Genomic DNA, 20,030 nt, shown 5'->3' on the forward strand with positions numbered 1-20,030 from the left:
TTCACCTCCATGGGTCTGACTTCATCCAAAATACATCAAGATGTGTCCTAAACATTCAAGAATCAATTCCTAAAAGGATTTGTGTATATATGTATAAACTTTTTTTATATGAATTTTTATGTAAGGTCTTTTTTTTCTACTTAATTTTTTAAAATATTTATAATAAATAGTTTTTCTGCAGATGAGTAGTATTTATCTTTACAGTTGTTTTAAGCATTCATTGAAGTTTTTTTTGGCAAAAGAAAAAAGGAGGTTACTGCAAAAACTGATTTTTCAAGAATTTTTTTTGGCGTCGGGGTCGCGCGCGTCCGAGTATACCCTTAAAGGGGTGTCCGAGGAGCGTACCTATCCAGGGTTAAGGAGGGATAACCATTCAGCAAATGGCCGCAAAGAGCATCAACGTTGCTGTCAATGTCAGGAAATCAACCATGTAAATTAAAAGATATTCTCATGTGTCTTTCATATAATAAAACTGATTCCACTGTGTCCATTAAGACTCAAATACTTGCATATTCCTTTGGAAAAAATGTTTTTCATGCAGTAACCAATGGAAGTCTCAAAAAGCCCAAACATGGGAATGTCTTGTCAGTATACGACAGGTAGTGTTGAGATTCTTACTCTTCTGAATCATTTTGGTTATTATCAATCTTACTTCTAAGTTCTAGAATTAGAAATGGATATGTGCAATAACACTATTGAAAGATAAAAGTAGTATCCTAGCACCAATATCACCAGATAAGAACACCATTACCCATCTATGCTGGGATAACTCTGACCTAAATGAGGAGACTCCATTGGAATTTGGAACAATTCATTTAGTACACAGGATTGTAATTCAGGAGACAACAGCCCGTAAAGTTACAAATAAACTGAGAGAATCATTGTCCTAGCCGGAAAAGATAAAAGGATCAAGGTCAGTAAATTATCAACCAGAAAACATCTCAGTGTGTTTCCTGACCAATAAGGTGGAACCAGTTATTAACAAGTCTCCTGTTGCAGTTGGCAAAGTGAGACAGTTGAATTAGTTTCTGTGTCAGACTTTGCTTGGTTCCTGTGCAGGAAAATTCTGCTTCATGACAAACAATTTGTGCCTAGTTGGTCGTTAACTAAAGGAACGAAATGTTTGAAGCAGTCAGTTGTTGAATACATTCCTCCCGGAAATGCTCTGACAGAAAATGCTACGATATAGAAAGTATATCATAAGAATTAATCCAAAATAATAATTAGAAAACGATTACTTGAAAACAGTTATTTAAAACCCCGTCATTCGATAGAAAATGACTCTATTAGGTAATTGTTCGAAATAATATTTATTTGCCTGTGGAAAGGATTACGTCAAAACTACGTGACAGACTCTGATGAAATTTTCACCGAAAATATAACTCAGGTCACGGACAACTCCATTTGATTTTGGAGATGATCCAGAACCGGATCTAGATTCAGATATGCATTTTTCGTGTGCCTGTGGACAGGATTACATCAAAACTACTCAACAGATTTTGACAAAATATTTACCACAGATAGCTCTTTGGTCATGGACGACTCCATTAGATTTTGGAGATGATCGGAATCCTGATCCGAATTCTAAATCTGGATTTGCATTATTCACCATTTTAAAGATAACTTTAAAACTTCAAAACTACTTGATGGATTTGGACGAAACTTTCACCACAGATAGATTTTTGGTCATTGACGACCCCGTTAAAAATTGGAGATGATTGGGATCTGGATACAGATTCTAGTTTATTTATTTATTTATTTGTCTGTGTGTCTGTGGACAGGATTACGTCAAAACTACTTGAAAGATTTCGACGAAATTTTCACCACTGATAGATCTTAGGTCATGGACGACCTCATTAGATTTTGGAGATGGTCCGGATCCTGGTCCAGATTCTAGATTCAGATTTGCATTTTTAGCCAATTTAAAAATAACTTTAAAACTACTCGATGGATTTTGACGAAAATTTTCACCACAGTTAGATATTAGGTCGTGGATAACCCCATTAAATTTTGGAGATGATCCAGATCCGGATTCTAGTTTATTTATTTATTTACTTATTTGTCTGTGTGTCTGTGGACAGGATTAGGGTAGTTTGTAGCGCTACGGCCAAGCGTCCTAATTTGCTTATTATCGCTCCGACTGTTATCTTGTATAGAATAAAAACGTTTGGAAATTGTCTACGGATCTTAAATATGTTGTGTAAGGGGGGTCCGGGGGGGGGGGGGGGTTGCAGCCCCCCTGGGTAAGGACACGGCTTTTAGCATAGGTTAGGTGGGTTTTTTAAGTTAGCTTCTCCCGTCGTACTCGTAGGTAAGGAAACTGCTCGCCCCCCTGGGTAAGGATACGGCTTTTAGCATAGGTTAGGTGGGTTTTTTAAGTTAGCTTCTCCCGCCAAAATCGTTTTTAGAACGACGGCCACAGTTCAGAATATTCCTGTTTTCTACGGGATCTGGCCGTCACCCTACGAAGGCTCCCAGGATTATGTCAAAACAATTCGATTTTGACGAAATTTTCACCACAGATAGATCTTAGGTCATGGACGACCCCATTGAAATTTGGAGATGATCCAGATCCGGATTTTAGATCTGGATTTGCCTTTTTCGCCAATTTAAAGATAACGTCCAAACTAGTTGACGGATTTTGTTGAAATTTTCACCACATTTCAATCTTAGGTCATGAACGACCCCATTAAATTTTGGAAATTATCGGGATTGGGATACAGATCCCAATCCTATATCCAAATTTGTATTTTATGCCATTTTAAAGATAACGTCAAAACTAAATGACAGATTTTGACGAAATTTTCACCATTGATAGATCTTAGGCCATGACTACTCCATTATCCATTGGCAGAAGTCAGAAATCTCTAATTGCTCTTGTTCATTTTTTTTAAACAAATATGACATACGTTATAGTTGAAAAAATCTCTAATAGGTAATTGTTCGAAGCGATAATCCATCACAGCTTCTCATTATGGATGTCTTTTTCACTAAGGGTAGGACCTGTAGGGTCCGAAGGTAGAATATGATGTCTGATTCAAAATTTTTGCTTTAAGTATTTGAATGTTGTTAGCTCAAGCCTTTGTTACTGAATAAAAGTTACTGAATCATTTGAAACGTTATCAGATGCAAATATACATCTTTCGACAATGAATGCTGTTTCAGATTATTTTGAAGACATATGGATCGGTCGTCCTACAAGAAGCTATATGTGAAATCCTATGTTTGATATAAATATGTGATTTCACTTTGAGAATGTTAAAACTGATTCTACTAGGACTAACCACGCATTGAAGTATGGCACAGAGCTTTTTACAGCAAGTGTCATTCCATCTTCCAACAATATGGAAGAGCAAAATGTACAAGGCATTCATATTGCAAATTATTTTTGTTCTTATCATGTAGGCTATGTTGTAATTTACAATGTTTTATTTCAAATAATCATCTTACTTTTGAGTACTTGCTTTTTCAATTTTTTCTATACTTGTTTCAATAAAGATTTTTACATTCAAAATCAATGCTTTAACATACATATATATTTGTATTTCAAGTAATAAACTTTTGTATTCTTGCTTTTTTATTACTTTTATTCTCTTGTTTGAATAAAGAATTTTTCATTTCTAATAATTATCATTTCGTATAATTGTCCTTCCGAATAACTTTCAGTAGAATAATTTTCCATTCGAATAAATGTTTTTCGAATATCTGTTTTCGAATAATTGTTTTCGAACAATGTTCACATAATCATAGAAAGTACTTCAATAATCATGAAAGGTATCTGAGGCTGTTGGTCAGAGATATACGTTTGTGACATCTGATTTAGCTGTGGCCAAGAAAGCATACGCCAACACATGTCAAAACACTTACTTTTTATCTTGGTGCTCTCTGGAAACGTCTACTACAGTAGGTAGTGGATTTCCAGAAATTGTCATCAAATCAGGTGTTTGTGCTAGTAGTTCTCTGGAACAGGTTTTGACTTGAAACACGTCAACAGAGCAATGCGAGTTCATTAGCTGACATTGGAGGCTTCGGAAAGGATCCTATTTGCTGAGTTCATTACATGTATGTTCGTTGAAGGTGCCCATTAACCATACGGACAGCAATTTCAGATATACAGTTATTGGTTGAATATCCAGATCACGCCAGACTCTCGGCAATAATCACAGATGTCGATTTTATATAATTCTACCATAAATATTTAAGTTTAAAGATGATGTTAGACAAGGTCATCTTGGCAAAACGGCCCAGTTCTAGATGGACTATATTGACAACATTTGTGTGTACAACAAAAAAGAATGATCTCGACCTTTATATTCTATGTATCCAAAAAAGGTGCCAGCTGTTCTTTGCATATGAACCCCGGAATTATGCAACGCACTTATCTGTGTACCATTTGACATTAGTAGATATAGAATCAACATATCCAGGAGCAAGAGACCTACTCAAAGAAAGAAAAATGGATTCTTTGTTAGCCTGTCTAACATTGCAGGTATCAGTAACATCGTTGACATCACGGCTGGACAAACGATTAACTGACAGGACACTTACACTGGTATACTGAAGCAATACTGTGTACAGTAATTTAATAAACAAACGACCTGCCAACATTTATGTGTCACTTGAATTCCTTTAATATGAAAAATGAACAAAAATAACACTCGCTTGCTAAAAAGGTTAATTTTTTACCAATTTAAGCTCTATTTTTTTTTTCTAGATTATTACCAGTATTCATGAGTATGCAATTGAGCAAATAATTAACAAAAAGTGACTGATATATAATGAATATATCGATATTATTTAAAAACCCTCTTTGGATGTTTTATATATATATAAAAAAACCATAGCCATAGCCATAGGGGTAGGGAGATAATCGAATATAGAATTATCCAGGTATGAATTATGATATATGAAACACAAATAAAAATTGTTGTTCTTTCCTTGAAATTTTGTTACCTATATATCATACTATTCCCATTCATAAAAGGACTCAGGAGAAGCAGGGTACACTTTCCTAATATACACAGCCATCCACCTTTTTCTGGGAATAGTATCACATTTTAGAATTACAGGTTTCTTAAAACCATGAATAAGCATGTCAGTTGAATTGAGTTATAAACTTAATAAAATATCATTCTGTGTGGAGGCAACTGTAAAGTCTCTCATATTACCATGTACTGTAGTCCACGTATATTGTAATACTTTTGATGACACTGGCTTAGTCAGGGACGCATTGGTCCTTGATTTTCCTCAGTATCTCCTACCAGAATGAAAAATTAATAGAAAAGTCTCACGGCACTAGAAAAACAAAGTTAACGATAATGATAAAAACTAAATTGACATGGTTGAATACAGAGACAATATGAATATAGGCCTTAGCTTAGACTAATAGACACAATAGCGAATACAATTGGTTTACATAGTAGTGATGGCACACCATGTAAGGTTTAATACCCTTCAGGATATCCAGTTCAACTGAAGGAAGGAAAATAACTATGGTTTTGGAAATGAATACCACAGAGGAAGATAAAAAAACAAAGAAAAAGGCAACCTCTTGATAAACCACTAGGCATCTTTGGACTTTCTATTAAGCCTGGCCTACACACTGTTTAAAATCAAACAGGAGAGAAAACTGATAGAATAGTCCCTTATACAAAGGAAGTATTTATTTAATACATTGAGAAACCATAGCACAGAGGCTATGGCCCTATCCAAAACTAGGTTTGATTTCGGAGCGTCCAACTAGAAAAGTTTCTTGCCATAGCTAAATGTCTACTATTTTTACCAAGTAAAAAGTATACACTGAACAATAACAATAGTTAACCACTTGAGTGAAGAAGAAAGGTGTGGTTGGCTTGGTGTTTTCTGGTTTATTAGGAAGGAAAGATAATGTAAGGCATGTGCCAAACTACTCGGTATACATACAGTATAAAAAAGAAGCATAACTAGAAAAGGGTCCTTTAAGTCTTTAATAGTAGCATTGCAATGGGTGGCTGGTGCATTTCACTTAAACGTAATGGAACCAGTAGAGAAACAGCTTATAATTGGGTGGATTGACAAAAAAAAAGTTAATCTCTGATTGATTTTATATGGTGTATTTAACAAAAAAAAAAAATTGCTAAATTCCATGTGAGGTGAGCTGCTGCTTACCTGCAATGATAAATATTCATTAATATTCCATTCTCGTCGTCAATTTTAGTATCGTAGTTGAGTGCTTTTTTTTTTTTTTTTTTTTTTTTGTAGAGGTTGGTACTACGTAAGCTGGGAAGAGAAACCCAATTATCAGCAAAACGTGGAAATTGCCTACGAAACATTTTTGCTGTCTAATGCAATGCAGACACATAATAACTATCACATAAAGAAATCCCTGTCATCTACTTTGGGGAAAAATGTTGACAACATATACTCAAAATAATGTTTTGTCAATCAGTTGCTTTGTTTGTTAACCTAAGGGGGAGGAGTGTAATGTATTGAGAAACACTACTCTCTCATTCTACTGTGTTGATCTGATTCCGCTGTGTTGAACCTTCGGTCAAAATCACTATTAATTTCACAATGTTGAGCTAACAATTTTAGTTATGCATAATATTCCCTCAATGACTCACTACTTTTCTTCTTTCTCTGCAGGAAATCACATAATGCCCTGTGATAACTAGGTTTAGTTACGAAATGAGACTTTAGTTGATTTACTAGGTCATCAAAGGGAACTACAAACGGCACATTCGGTGCTGTTAACTTAAAGATTGTCGAAAATATCTTTACTCCAATTGAAAAAAACAACAAAGCCCTTTTTGCTGTCACCTCTGTTACTTCATTTACCTCACAATTCATGGAGAATAAATCTAGCCAATAAGATAATTCTAAGTTATCTGGGTTAAACTCAGTATGTGTGGGTCTCCTAGTGGCTGCCATCCTTCCTGATGGTGTATGGAACTTTGGTAGTCCCCAATAAATACAGCTGAACTCAATTAATAGAGTCTGGACGCTGGCCAGGCCTAAACTGCTATGCTAGCCTAGATACAGCAGTGGCAGGTTGTGTTGATACACTACTCTTGTTCACTATTACATACCTCCTCGTTATCCCATCCTCGTCGCCACTGTGACATCATCGTCTATCTACTTAGGATCCATGAAGACAGATTGGGACTTTACCGGTTTATTGTAGCATCTGCATATTAAGTATGCAGATCCCTGTTGCTTCAAGCGTTACAGTTCGTGGATGGCGGGAGAAAGACAACAACAATTTCCTGAAGGTTCAACACGGTGGAATCAGATCAACACATTAGAATGAGAGAGTAGTGTTTCTCAATACATTACACTGTATAGAGGTAAATTATTTGAATTAATTGGTATATTTTTTTGAATAAATTATGCAATAAATGTTGATCACAAAGCTAACTCATCCAGTCAAGTCTTATAGCATATATGCTATATGCCTTGTTTTCTTCATTGTGTTTGTTTTTTAATTGTTTTCCTTAAATATTTGTTTCTTTAATCACAGGTCAATAAGAAATTTCAAAGTTGATGATCGGATAGTTGCAAGATTGGTTGACTGATAGCAAGTGTGCAGATTTCTTAGCTCCAAAGTTGTCTGTTATATTATGCAAGTTAGCAAGAAGAGGGGCTTTTGGCACTTGTTAGAGAATTGATAATGTTACTCCACTATGTAAATGTGTTTGTGGTAGCTCAAGTCCAACTGATTACCGCCCAAATTCCATAACTCCCATGTTATCTAAAGTTTATGAACGTCTTCTGGTAAAACGTCTTAATAAGTATGCTGAAGGATGAAGGTAATCATCTGCTCCCTATTTGCAATTTGATTTTCATAAAGAACTTGGAGCATGTGATGCCCTTCTTACAATCTCCAATACCGTACAGAAATTCCTTGATTGGCGTCAGGAAGTTCGTATGATTAGCCTTGATTTTAGTGCTGCCTTTGACCGTGTTAATCATGAGGCCCTTGTTTTCAAACTCAAACAGTTAGGAGTGGGTGGGTCTTTTCTTAGCATCATTATTGAAGTTTTACATAATACATCGCAGAGTTGTTGTTGATGGGCACCATAGTGAGTATAGGAATGTGAAACCTAGTGTTCTTCAGGGTAGTGTTCTTGGCTCATTACTTTTCATACTATATACACATATGTGGTTTGGCCTTGAAAACAAGCTCGTTGCATACGCAGGTGATGCTACTGTCTTTGCATTAGTTCCATCTCCTGAATGTAGATCGGGGGTTGTTGAATCCCTTTAATAGAGATCTAACTAAAATGAGTGTATTGTGCAAATTATGGGGCATGAAGTTGAATCCTAACAAAACTCAAAGAATGACTGTAAGTATGTCAAGAACAGTTGCCCCTGATCATCTGGATCTCAGCATTGATAATGTTTCTTTAACTCTGTATGACTTAGGTGTGATTCTCGACAACAAATCTACTTTTGAGAAACACATAGGTCTGTCTTCTTCAATTGCACAAAAAAATTGTCTCATTGAGAAAGTCTTGTAAGATTTTTGGTGATCAATCTATTTTAAAGAACTCTTTCATTCTACCTAGTTTCGAGTATAGTTCTCCTGTCTGGTCATCAGCTGGTGATTTTCATCTTAATTTGTTGGACAGGAACTCACGGTCTGTTTAATTTCATATTCCTGATCAAGATATCAATCTTTGGCACCGTCATACAATTAGTTTGTTATGCATGTTGCATGAGATATTTCACAATTCTGACCATCCTTTTCATTCAGATCTTCCCGGACAGTATCATCCTGTACGTAATATTAGGTATGGAGTTAATTCTAATAGTCATGCCTTCTCCATCATGAGGTTCAATGTTACACAGTATTCTTGAAGATCTATTCCCGTTGTGACCAAGTTATGCATTGATCTTCCTAATCGGGTAGTTGAATCGGTAGAACTTCAACAGTTCAAACTTGCAGCAAATGTTTTTATGTTGAACAAGCTGACATAAGTCTCTTTATATAGTTTATACATGAAAGATCTGTTTTAATGTTGCTACCGTTCTAAAAATATTCTATTCTAATGTTGTTACTGTTCTTAAAATATTGTATTTTCATATTTTTACTGTTCTTAAAATATTCTATTTTAATGTAGTTACTGTTCTTAAAATTTCTTAATTTCACTGTTCCTTACTTCTCATATAGTTTATCTACTTTCTTATTTCCTTTCCTTACTGGGCTATTTTTCCCTGTTGGAGCCCTTGAGCTTATAGCATCCTGCATTTCCAACTAAGGTTGTAGCTTAGCTGGTAATAATAATAATAATAATAATAATAATAATAATAATAATAATAATAATCATTTATGTGAGGAGGCGATCTTAGGAAGGAATGCCTAACTGGGATCTTGCCTAATCTTAAATAAGTGGTTCACTTTGTTATGGTATGACGTTACGGAAATCTGGTTGATTAGCAACACTACCCATTGAAAAAATTCATCAAGTAAATTATCAAATTCAGTTTCTCAAGAATACAATCGCATACATACTCACGCGCACACACACAAATATATACACACGCACACACACACACACACACACACATATATATATATATATATATATATATATATATATATATATATATATATGAAATTTCACACACACACGCATATATATATATATATGTATATATATATGTATACATATATAAATATATATATATATATATATATATATATATATATATATATATATATATATATATATATATATATATGTATATATATATATATATACATACATACATACATATACATATATTCACACACACACATATATATATAAATGTAAATATAAATATATAAATATATATAAATATATATATATATATATATATATATATATATATATATACATATATATATATATTGTTTTTTCTTTCTAATTGGAGTAAATTGAAAAAAAAAAGACTGACGGACACACAAAATTTGCAGGAAGCTGGAGTCAGCAGGAAAGAGGACTGTGTAATATGAATTCAGCATTTCATTGCTGTAGAATTGGTGACTGTAATGAAAAGAAACATTAAAATCCTCATTCAATTCAGTAAAGTAATTAACAATGAGAGTTTCAAAAATTTTCATTCTGATATCCGATGTAATCCAGAGGTTGTACATGCGAGTTTCAGGAAAAAAATACTGATACTCGCAGGATAGGTATAGCAAGGGTAAAAGAGGATGTTCCAAGTCAAAAACAACTTCATTCAATTACGGAACTTTAAGGTAAATTTTAATGAAGGAAAAAGTGTATCCTATACGGACTTGCATCATGCAACAGCGAGAAACAACTACATAAAACCTCTATGTTGAACAGAACCACTGTGGAGGATCGATTAATGTTTTTTTTTATTTTTTTTGGCCAAATCCTTCAGATATGTATATATATATATATATATATATATATATATATATATATATATATATATATATATATACATGTATATATATCATATATATATGTATATATATATATATATATATATATATATATATATATATATATATATACATGTATACATGTATATATATCATATATATATATATATATATATATATATATATATATATACATATATATATATATATATATATATATATATATATATATATATATATATATATATATATATATATATATATATATACAGAGAGAGAGAGAGAGAGAGAGAGAGAGAGAGAGAGAGAGAGAGAGAGAGAGAGAGAGAGGGAGATTTGCTTGTAGCGAGAGAGGCTGTTAGTATTACTTACTGTAGTTTGTATACATTCTTTTTAGGTAGGTTATACTATTACTAGATTCTCCAAAAGTGATGCTTCTCTTCTGTCAATTACACATTTACAGAAAAGTGAGGAAAAATGTTTTCTTACTGACTATGATAGATGAATTATTATTATTTGCTAAGCTACAACGATAGTTGGAAAAGTAGGATGCTGTAAGTCCGACAGCTCCAACAGGGAAAATAGCCCAGTGAGGAAGGGAAATGAGGAAACTAGAAGTAAAAACGAATAAAATAAAATATTTAAGAACAGCAACATTAGAATAAAATCTTTCATATATAAACTATAAAACTTTGAAAAAAAAAACAAGCGGAAGAGAAATAAGATAGAGAAGTGTACCCAAGTGTACCCCCAAGCAAGAGAACTCTACCCCAAGACTGTGGAAGACCATGGTACAGATGCTATGGCACTATCCAAGGCCAGAAAACAATGGTTTGATTTTGGAGTGCCCTTCTCCTTGAAAAGCTGCTTACCATAGCTAAAGGGTCTCTTCTACCCTCACCAAGAGGAAAGTAGCCACTGAACAATTACTTTGCAGCAGTTAACTCTTTGAGCGAAGAAGAATTGTTGGATAATCTCAGTGTTGTCAGGTGTATGAGGACAGAGGAGAATGTGGAAAGAATATGTCAGACTATTCAGTGTATGTGTAGACAAAAGGAAAATGAGCCGTAACCAGAGGGAAGGATCCATTGTAGTAATGTCTGGCCAGTCAAAGGACCCAATGACTCTCTAGCGGTTGTATCTTAACGGTGTGAGTTCTAATGACTCCCCACGAAGTTATGAGTTTTAGACAATAGAAGTATCATGTTTTCATTGGTGTGAGTTAATTTGTATTGGTGAATATCCTTGGCTGAAGTATATTTTCTTCTGAATGCTGTTGTTGACCATTTTTCCATTATTGTCTTGCATTTTCAGTTTGTGTTTCTCAAATGTAACTTTTGGCAGGCAATTGAACTTTAAGCTGTTTATAGTGAAATAAAAGCGGTTTTATGTGCAGGCCATTTGATTTGATGTAGATATCACTGTTGGTGGGTTCTTTAAGTAATGGTCCTGTCTATTCAGACCTGATTCAAGTGGACATGATGCGTGGGTCTTGTAAAAATGCTGGTTTCATTGTCTTGCATGACAGTGCATAGGTTACCCAGTGGTGGTACAAGATGCTTGTTACTATCGTTGGTAATATTGAGTTTCACTGCTCTGAGCCAGCTTATTCTATAGAATTCTAAGATTTAAATTGATTCAGGGATTTATTAATTTTCTAGCCAAAGAAAAGTTGGACATCGTTTCTATCAAGCAGATAGTGAACATTCCGGACATAGTAATCTCATGAATCAAGAAAAATATTTCTAAAGTTTTTTTTTTTTAATCATTACTTCAATTTTCTTTTACTTCAAGATTTTATTGTTACATTTTGTCTTACAGAATTAGGATGGATTTATTGGAGTGTTTCACAGTAAAAATCTAAAGGAGAATTGTTCATTGGTGATGAAAAACTGGTCAGTATAAAGTTCAAAGCATGCTACTTTTATGTGTGATTATGTTCCGTGATATGATTCTTTTCAAAACTAAATTTCGTTTTCATTTGAAAAATAAGTAAAATAAGATACGAATACAAGGTTAGGCTTTATTCCAAATGAGAATTGCTACAACACTTTATAAATTATGACGAGAATTGCCAAATGTAAATTTGTGATTGTTCCTTCCATACATATAACAAGCAAACAAAGTGATTTATAGAAAAAAAGAAAAGGAAAAGGGAATAATTAGATAAAGAGGAATAAAGAAAGGTTAAAAGAATAAACACGAGGACAAACTGACTTTATTTTGGGGTATTTGACCACTGACTAGTTGAAATGTTTATCATAATTTACAATTTCCAGCTTTATTTTTAGTTAAAATTATAATTCTGGCATCTACTGTATATAGACATTGATTGCATGTCTGTGTATACACCAAATGACTGCTGTTGTGTTCCAGATGGTGCTTATGGATGAAAAACTTTCTTGTTTGCCAAAGTGAACAATAACACCTCATATATATTTCTGCTTGATTGTTTTGTGTAAAGGCTTGAAACATTGGAAATGCAATAATATATGACTGTTGAAGATTTGGTGTTTGCACTTATATGTAAGGTGTAAGCCTACTTGTGAATGTATAGTATATGCAATGCCATTTTGTAGTGCAATTTAAAAAAATTAAGTTTACTTTCAAATTGCATGAAAAATATGTACCCAGTGCATCATACACGCATGCATAGATATGTATAATATTTATTTCAAAACAATGGAAAATGTCCCAATTCTGGTCCAGATTTGGGCTATTTTTTCACACCCTAAGTGGTCACAACGAAAATAGCCTTTACTCAAATAAGAATAAAAGTACAAAATCACTTGAACTGCCATCGGAGGCACGACAACTCGCATCAGTTTTTCAGTAAATGTGTTTTAATTACAAGTAGATGAAGTAGTAAAATTATGTAGAAAATATGTCACCATTGTCATACGATGACGGTTATTCCCCTTTGAATAGGTACAAATATTTCACAATAACAATATTTGTGCAGTGAGACATATTGTCATATTTTATCTATAGGTAGAAATTTACATGTGCTACTCCTCCATAGTTATTAAAAGATTACCATAACTGCACATCTAATACTGACCTCATATAAAAACTACAGTAAAAAATGGGCCACTTATAAGCAGAGATATCTAGCAATGGTACAAAAATTGCTAGACGTTTCACCATGGCATAAATAACCAATAGTATTTAAAGACAAAAAATGTCCAAGAAAAATAAAAAATATTAACCACAAAGTAAATTGATAATTCTTTTAAATATCTTTCTATTAAAACAATAACACAAGATTATCAAATTTGTATACATGTCAGGGATTTTTCTTTCTTTCAGAACTGACATATACAAAACAGTAACATCTGTATAAACTCCTAATGGTATACATGCAAAAATTCTGTAATATAATTACAGATGAAATGCATATTTAACACAGGAAGTACCTTCTGGATAAGATACATTATAACATTATTTATCAAATAATTCACATATATCACTGTGGGAAATGAAAGCTATGGCGATGCTAATGAAATGTATAATCCATTCTGGTTGTGGAACGGCCAGATCGTTGAAAATAAATACATGAATGTGATCCTTTTCACCAAAGACTGCTAAGATCCCCAATCAAATAGACTTAAATATACAAACACAGCACATTTCACAGACATCAGCATAACTAAGATATATGTCACAATTACTCTCCGATAATGGAATAATACAGTCTGCCTGTAATCAACCATCTTTTGGAAAGCTCTCATGAAATAATGCTGCAATTAAAAATTTGCTCATGGATAAAATAGGTTTCTCTTTTCACATGCAAGAGAGTGCATCCTGTCAAAACATTTGTTCATATGTTGTGCTTCATTCCACTGGGGATGGGGAATTGCACATTGAAAATAATATAAGAACCAACCATATGTATAGGGCCTCAATGCTAGTTCTCAGAGAATCCCATTCCATCTTGGAACAAAATATAGATGCTAGCACAAAGGTCAACAAAGAAGTCAACATTACAAGGGATCTATACTTCATAACACAATTGCATCCCAGAATGGAGAAAAGGTTTTCTACAGTCTATTGATCATTATGAACAACTGGAACTTGAAAATAAAGGAGATAAACTGCTGAAAAAGTATTCAAGATAAAAGTCGTATGATGAGGTTGGAACACTAAACATATGTCATGGTCATTGAGCACCACTGGTCTTCGGAAGTGTTATCCACAAACTATGGCTATTCAAGGCTATAATATTCCAGACAAAATATGAACTATCTATGATCATATTATGATGATACAATGCAGTCACATTATCATTGCTGCAGTTATCATAAGTCATTAAAATCTCTCGGTTTTCCATCTATAAGTTAAGTAAACAGAGGACTACTTGGCCCTAATCACCTATCCATGACAAAAGACAATAATGTGAGACTGGATTCCTCTTCTGGGACACAACTGGAGGTTCAGGTGGTCTTAGTCTCCAGCACCTGACCACCACAAAAGAGAATTTGAAAAAGTGGGGAGGGAACTGAGGCGGTTGTTAATGTGAGCAAGCAAAGGCCCTGTGAGACAGCTCAGTTTATAAGTAATTGTGCGCGAAAAACTGAGCTTAAGAGCTACGTCAGGTCACATTTGTTTGAATTTGCAATCTTACCAAACTTGTTAATCCAATAAATATTGTTTTAGATTACCTGAAATAATAATAATAATAATAATAATAATAATAATAATAATAATAATAATAATAATAATAATAATAATAATAATGATAATAAAAGTACAGAAATTCTCTAGCTTGGAATTCTTCCTCCCCAAATTTTCAGAGCCTCTAACAATGAGGTAAAAATATGGATATAAACGTACAATAAACTTTAGAGTCTTTTCATAAAACTAACAGTCCTACAGAGTTGTTAAAGGAATTTTTACACCATAACAAATGCAAATAAAACAAGAGATTATTAGTCTTGTTTGTCCAAAATCAATACAAATCGGACACTTGGAACTCCAACCAACTGCCAACATCATAGATATATTCACTGAGCCCATTTGAAAAAATAATGTTAGGTACTTGGTTGTCACATACACCCTGAATAGTTCTGCTCATTCTCACTAAGCAAAAAAGTGACTCCTTCCAGATTCTGCACGAAAATTATGGCCCATCATGCATGTGGTACACGTCTGCTCTGTTTTCATAGGAGCTCCATTTTTAATTTTATTTTCTTTGGTCATTGGGCATTTCTGAAATTCTCGTCCAAGTAGTTTCTTTTATTCTGAGCATATTTATGATTTGTTTTCTAACAGAGATTCCTTTAGTAAGCGAATGCAGACTAAACATGAGTAGTGACATGGGATGGGCAATGTTGTGTTAGGGTTCCCGACGAAAAAATGTCACACGTGTTTCTAGGATCACAGGATTATACTTCTACTCACTACAACAACAACAAAGACTCACACGGAACATGGGTGAGCCATCTGCTAGCTTTTGAGCTGGCAAAAAAAGAACAAAATAATTTTCAATGAAAAATTCTGAAAAAAATACATTCCCCTTTTAGGAGGAGCAGTAAGAAATAATGGGTGATGTGAAGATAAAATTTCAGCATCTGTTAGTGAAACTTGTTCAGAAACTTTTTGAGAGGAAAACAACAACAGATTATCACAATTGAGAGAGGCACTTTGGGTTAATAAGTCGACCCCTACTCAAATGTGTAGAGGTTATACAGCATCGGCTTCCCTTAAAGATGGTCAAAACCCCAGTGCAATTATGGTTAACATGTTTACTTCCTGATATCTGCATAGCCAAACACATATAATTTCACATCTTATAACTATATTTGTATAAACCTACTCTTGATTCCTCTCGTTTATTAGCAAATGGTTATGTGATCACAAATGTAATTACACCTGTAAGCAAATAGCAATTTGCTAACCAAAACAGCAATGTGTTATTAGCAAGACACAGAGTACAGGTGTTTAGTTAGCCATGGATGCATTTAGGATATGACTTCTTCAAGTGATCAGAAGACTGACGACATGTGGAAAGTGGTATGTACATTCATAGCTTCATAGCTGTTTTCAGGCCTCCTTTGCTCATGTATAAAAATGGGTCTCCAAAAGAACAGTTCCTCCACACAATTCTGGTATATTACACAATTTCAACGTGAAGAATTGTTCACAGACAATAGACATTTTTTTCTGGTGAGTTTAATGGTTCATATTGAAGGTGTATCCAACACTAACGAACAGCATTATTACAAGTTCATGTACTAGCTACATTATCAGTAGTTGCTAGCCATCTTCAAATCATACAAGTTCATTTTAACATAAAAGACATGGTCAAATATATAAGGATGAACAGATCCTTAAGTTTGGGAGATTGGCACTACTGTTCTTTAACAGTTTTATTTTTTATCTATTTCATGATCTGAAAATATTGAAAGTATCCTTCGTTCCAAGTTTTATCCCTTCTGTCATTTTCTTTGCATTTCATACAGCAGAGGTGAATCTTGATGGTACTTAGACTACACATAAGTTAGCCTTGCCTGAGATGCAATACAACTACCATAAGCGCCTTTCAGTTGCTTTTCACAGTCTTCCAGAACTTGAGAGGAGAAAATGCGAATGATGATACTGTATACATCAATGAATCTTGATATAAAAGTTTATAATCCTAGTGAATATATTTTCTTCTATAACGGTGATTGATGATTTTGGTGTCTAGAAGGCGTGAGGGATCCTCTTTGTGGGTGAAGGCGCTCAGGGGATGCATCCTCAGCAGCTAATTCTTGCTGTGATGCTGACAGGATACTATGGGCAGCTCGATCCATTTCTTCTGTAGTCATTTCTAGGGCTTCTGCTATTTCTCTTGAAGTGGTTCTAACGAAATCAGGGTCACAATATTTCCCTAAACCTTGATCTGCCAATACCTGTAAAAGGAAAATTACGAAAAATTAAAAAAAAAAAAAAAAAAACAACTGTAGAGGAAGATAACAAATAATTTCTCAATAACTTTGATGATACCTAAGATCGTAATTGAACACCAGCTATTAACATTAAATCTATTTTTAGCCTTTGCAGAAAGTCAGTATTGATGGCAAATGGTGATAATAATAATAATAATAATAATAATAATAATAATAATAATAATAATAATAATAATAATAATAATAATAGCATACTACTGGTTCCTAGAACTACAGAATTTTAGAAAAGCAATGTAATTGTAGGCGTCATAGAAGAATATTCACCTAGTCTTTTTTTATTAATTGCTTGATTTGTTGCACTTGTTAGGATAGTCATAAACTCTTGACAGTAATTTTATGATGCCAGCAAATAGCCTACACTAAATAGAATTTAAGGACACAGAGTATATGATTGGAAACAGCAATGAAAGAGCTGATAAGGGTTTAAATATTAGGCCCAAGATACTGGTACTCTTAAATCCTATTGTTGATTTTCCCCCTATTCCATGTAATTGTTATTAGAAGCACTTTTTTTTCATATAAATCTTATGAGTAGCTTAAAAAGGATTCGACGACCATGTTATTGATTGTTGAATACAAGATGTTTTGATGTAACGAATTTCTATACTTCTTTGGCATTATTAATTGAAAATGAAACGGAAATTCAAATATTCTTCAAATGACTGGACCTTTAAGGAGAATTGCTAAAGCTTTGGTATTTGACTGACTTTGTAGAACTCCAGGCTATTCCAACAACTGCGATAGCTGAATTATCACCCTGTCCTATTTCTAGAGAATCTATACTCTTCCAGGGCCTGAAAATTGGGGAAAGATAAAGAGGTTGGACACCTAGGTATGACGAGTCCAAATGAATTGATAAAAACTAAAAGTATCTACACAGTACACTGTTTATGACACATAGAAAGAGGTACCCTCCCAAGCATATGAAGAAATGACAATTTTTTTTTCTTTACTTACTCTGCCAACCAAACTCTCTGCTGAACCCACGACCTCAGAATAAGGTCTCGAAACGCTTCTCGGACTGCTCGGCACACTCTGAGAATGTCGATCACCAGGAAGGCTACCATTGCTCTCACTGTGAGAGGTTGCTGACGGGTAAAAAAAAAGAAAACATTACACATACCTTGGAATTTACTAATTTTTTTTTTATTGCTCATCTAAGTGACAGTGAAGTTTCTAGAACTCTAAGTATGAATCCTAGTTTATTAGTGCTTTTGAATTAAGGTCTAAAGAAAATAGATAATGAAGCAAAGTTTAGCTTATCATGATATAAATTCTGAAAGAATTATGAAAGTTACAAAGAAAAATGTAGTGTCTTGTAATCAATAAGTTAAATATGTTTGATTTTCCATTATATGCAAACACTCCAAAAACTGCTAAGTCTATCAGTATTTCAATTCCGAAATTGCACTGTCATTTTTTAAAGTTTGATATGAATCTATGTCAATATCTTGAATTATAATAATGCAAATTAAGTTTTATCTTATATAATTCACATTCTATATTTTCATTTTCTTATATCTTTCTGGGCTCCTTGAAAAGACATGGTAGTTGGAAAATGTGTGCTGCTATGGTCATATCAAACTATAACTCAGATTTGAGCAAGAGATGTAAAACAAAGTAGCTTAATCTTAATAAGCAATTTCTCAATTACTTCTGATGGCATACTTCTTAAGTGAAGTTATCAAATAAATTAAGTGCATATGGTGACATCAGTTTTGAGCCTTTACAACGAGCATTTAAGGAAAATCGGCTTCCCATAAACTCATATCTCAGGGTCATAACTGATGAACTGAAATCAAATTAGATTGTTTAATTCAGCAAATTACTAGGAAGAAGAAAATATGGGAAGTTGAGCTTTTCAGGAGGAAAATATGAGATGGAGATGAGATTCTAAATACTCTGTTATTTGAATCCTAACCAAAGAATCAAAACTGCATTTTCAATTTACTTAAGGAATCTGTATTGGGATTGGACATCACTATCGAAAGCAGTCCAAAATTTTGATTCCAGAGTAAAACAAATGTACTCAATAGTTTACCTTAGTCTATTTATCACATTACCCTTTTTCATCTATTCTATGATACCTATTATAAATGAAAGAAGTTTTCACAATCAAAGCACAAGATGAAGCAGACAACAGGGGCAAGTTTGCCAGAAAACCACAATTAAGAAGCTGTAACATGGGTCACGTTTTATGAAAGGCTAATCATCCAATAAAAAAATCTAAAAAAAAGAGTATTGCCACCAAGAATGTATTGCCCCTTAGAATTGAGTCTGAGATATATATAAAAAAGTTCTAAAACAGACTCACTGAATTTAAGTTGTCTTAGATGTAGCAGTAGTTGTTCCTTTCTGTTGTTTATAAATATAAAGAGTTACACTGCAATCATTAAAATTAGGATAAGCAAAATATTTCTACATATATGCATATGTACATTCCTCTGTGTATATCACTTCATATGTAAATACATATCTATACATATGTAAAAACACCTAGATTCATATCCATACACATATACATATATAAAAATAGTAGGCCTAGAGAAAATTTTAAAAATATTGATAATGGAAATGATTGCAGTGAACTTTATTTTTGTCTACTGAACATGCAGTTAAGTGGTGTGAACTTGTGCCTGTGCTGTCCCTGACCTACATGATCATTAATGTACAGGAGATGTTAGTACCTCACCCACTAGTGT

The 20,030-nt window shown here is 33.5% G+C and overlaps 1 protein-coding gene across 8 annotated transcripts in view; it reads right to left on the reverse strand.

The window, feature by feature from the left end:
• Positions 1–12,387: 12,387 nt before the first annotated feature.
• LOC137645738 (muscle calcium channel subunit alpha-1-like) overlaps positions 12,388–20,030 on the reverse strand; it is a 1,524,573-nt gene continuing 1,516,930 nt past the window's right edge. For all 8 annotated transcript variants that reach the window (XM_068378633.1, XM_068378634.1, XM_068378636.1 and 5 more), the window contains 2 exons: positions 18,286–18,416; positions 12,388–17,271 (listed from right to left, as the gene is read on the reverse strand). In XM_068378633.1, coding sequence (XP_068234734.1) covers positions 17,035–17,271; positions 18,286–18,416 — 368 coding nt within the window. In that variant the 3' untranslated portion in view covers positions 12,388–17,034. The remainder of the gene's footprint in view (positions 17,272–18,285; positions 18,417–20,030) is intronic.

This window comes from Palaemon carinicauda, chromosome 8 (assembly GCF_036898095.1).
Source record: "Palaemon carinicauda isolate YSFRI2023 chromosome 8, ASM3689809v2, whole genome shotgun sequence".
Classification (NCBI taxonomy): Eukaryota; Metazoa; Arthropoda; class Malacostraca; order Decapoda; family Palaemonidae; genus Palaemon; species Palaemon carinicauda.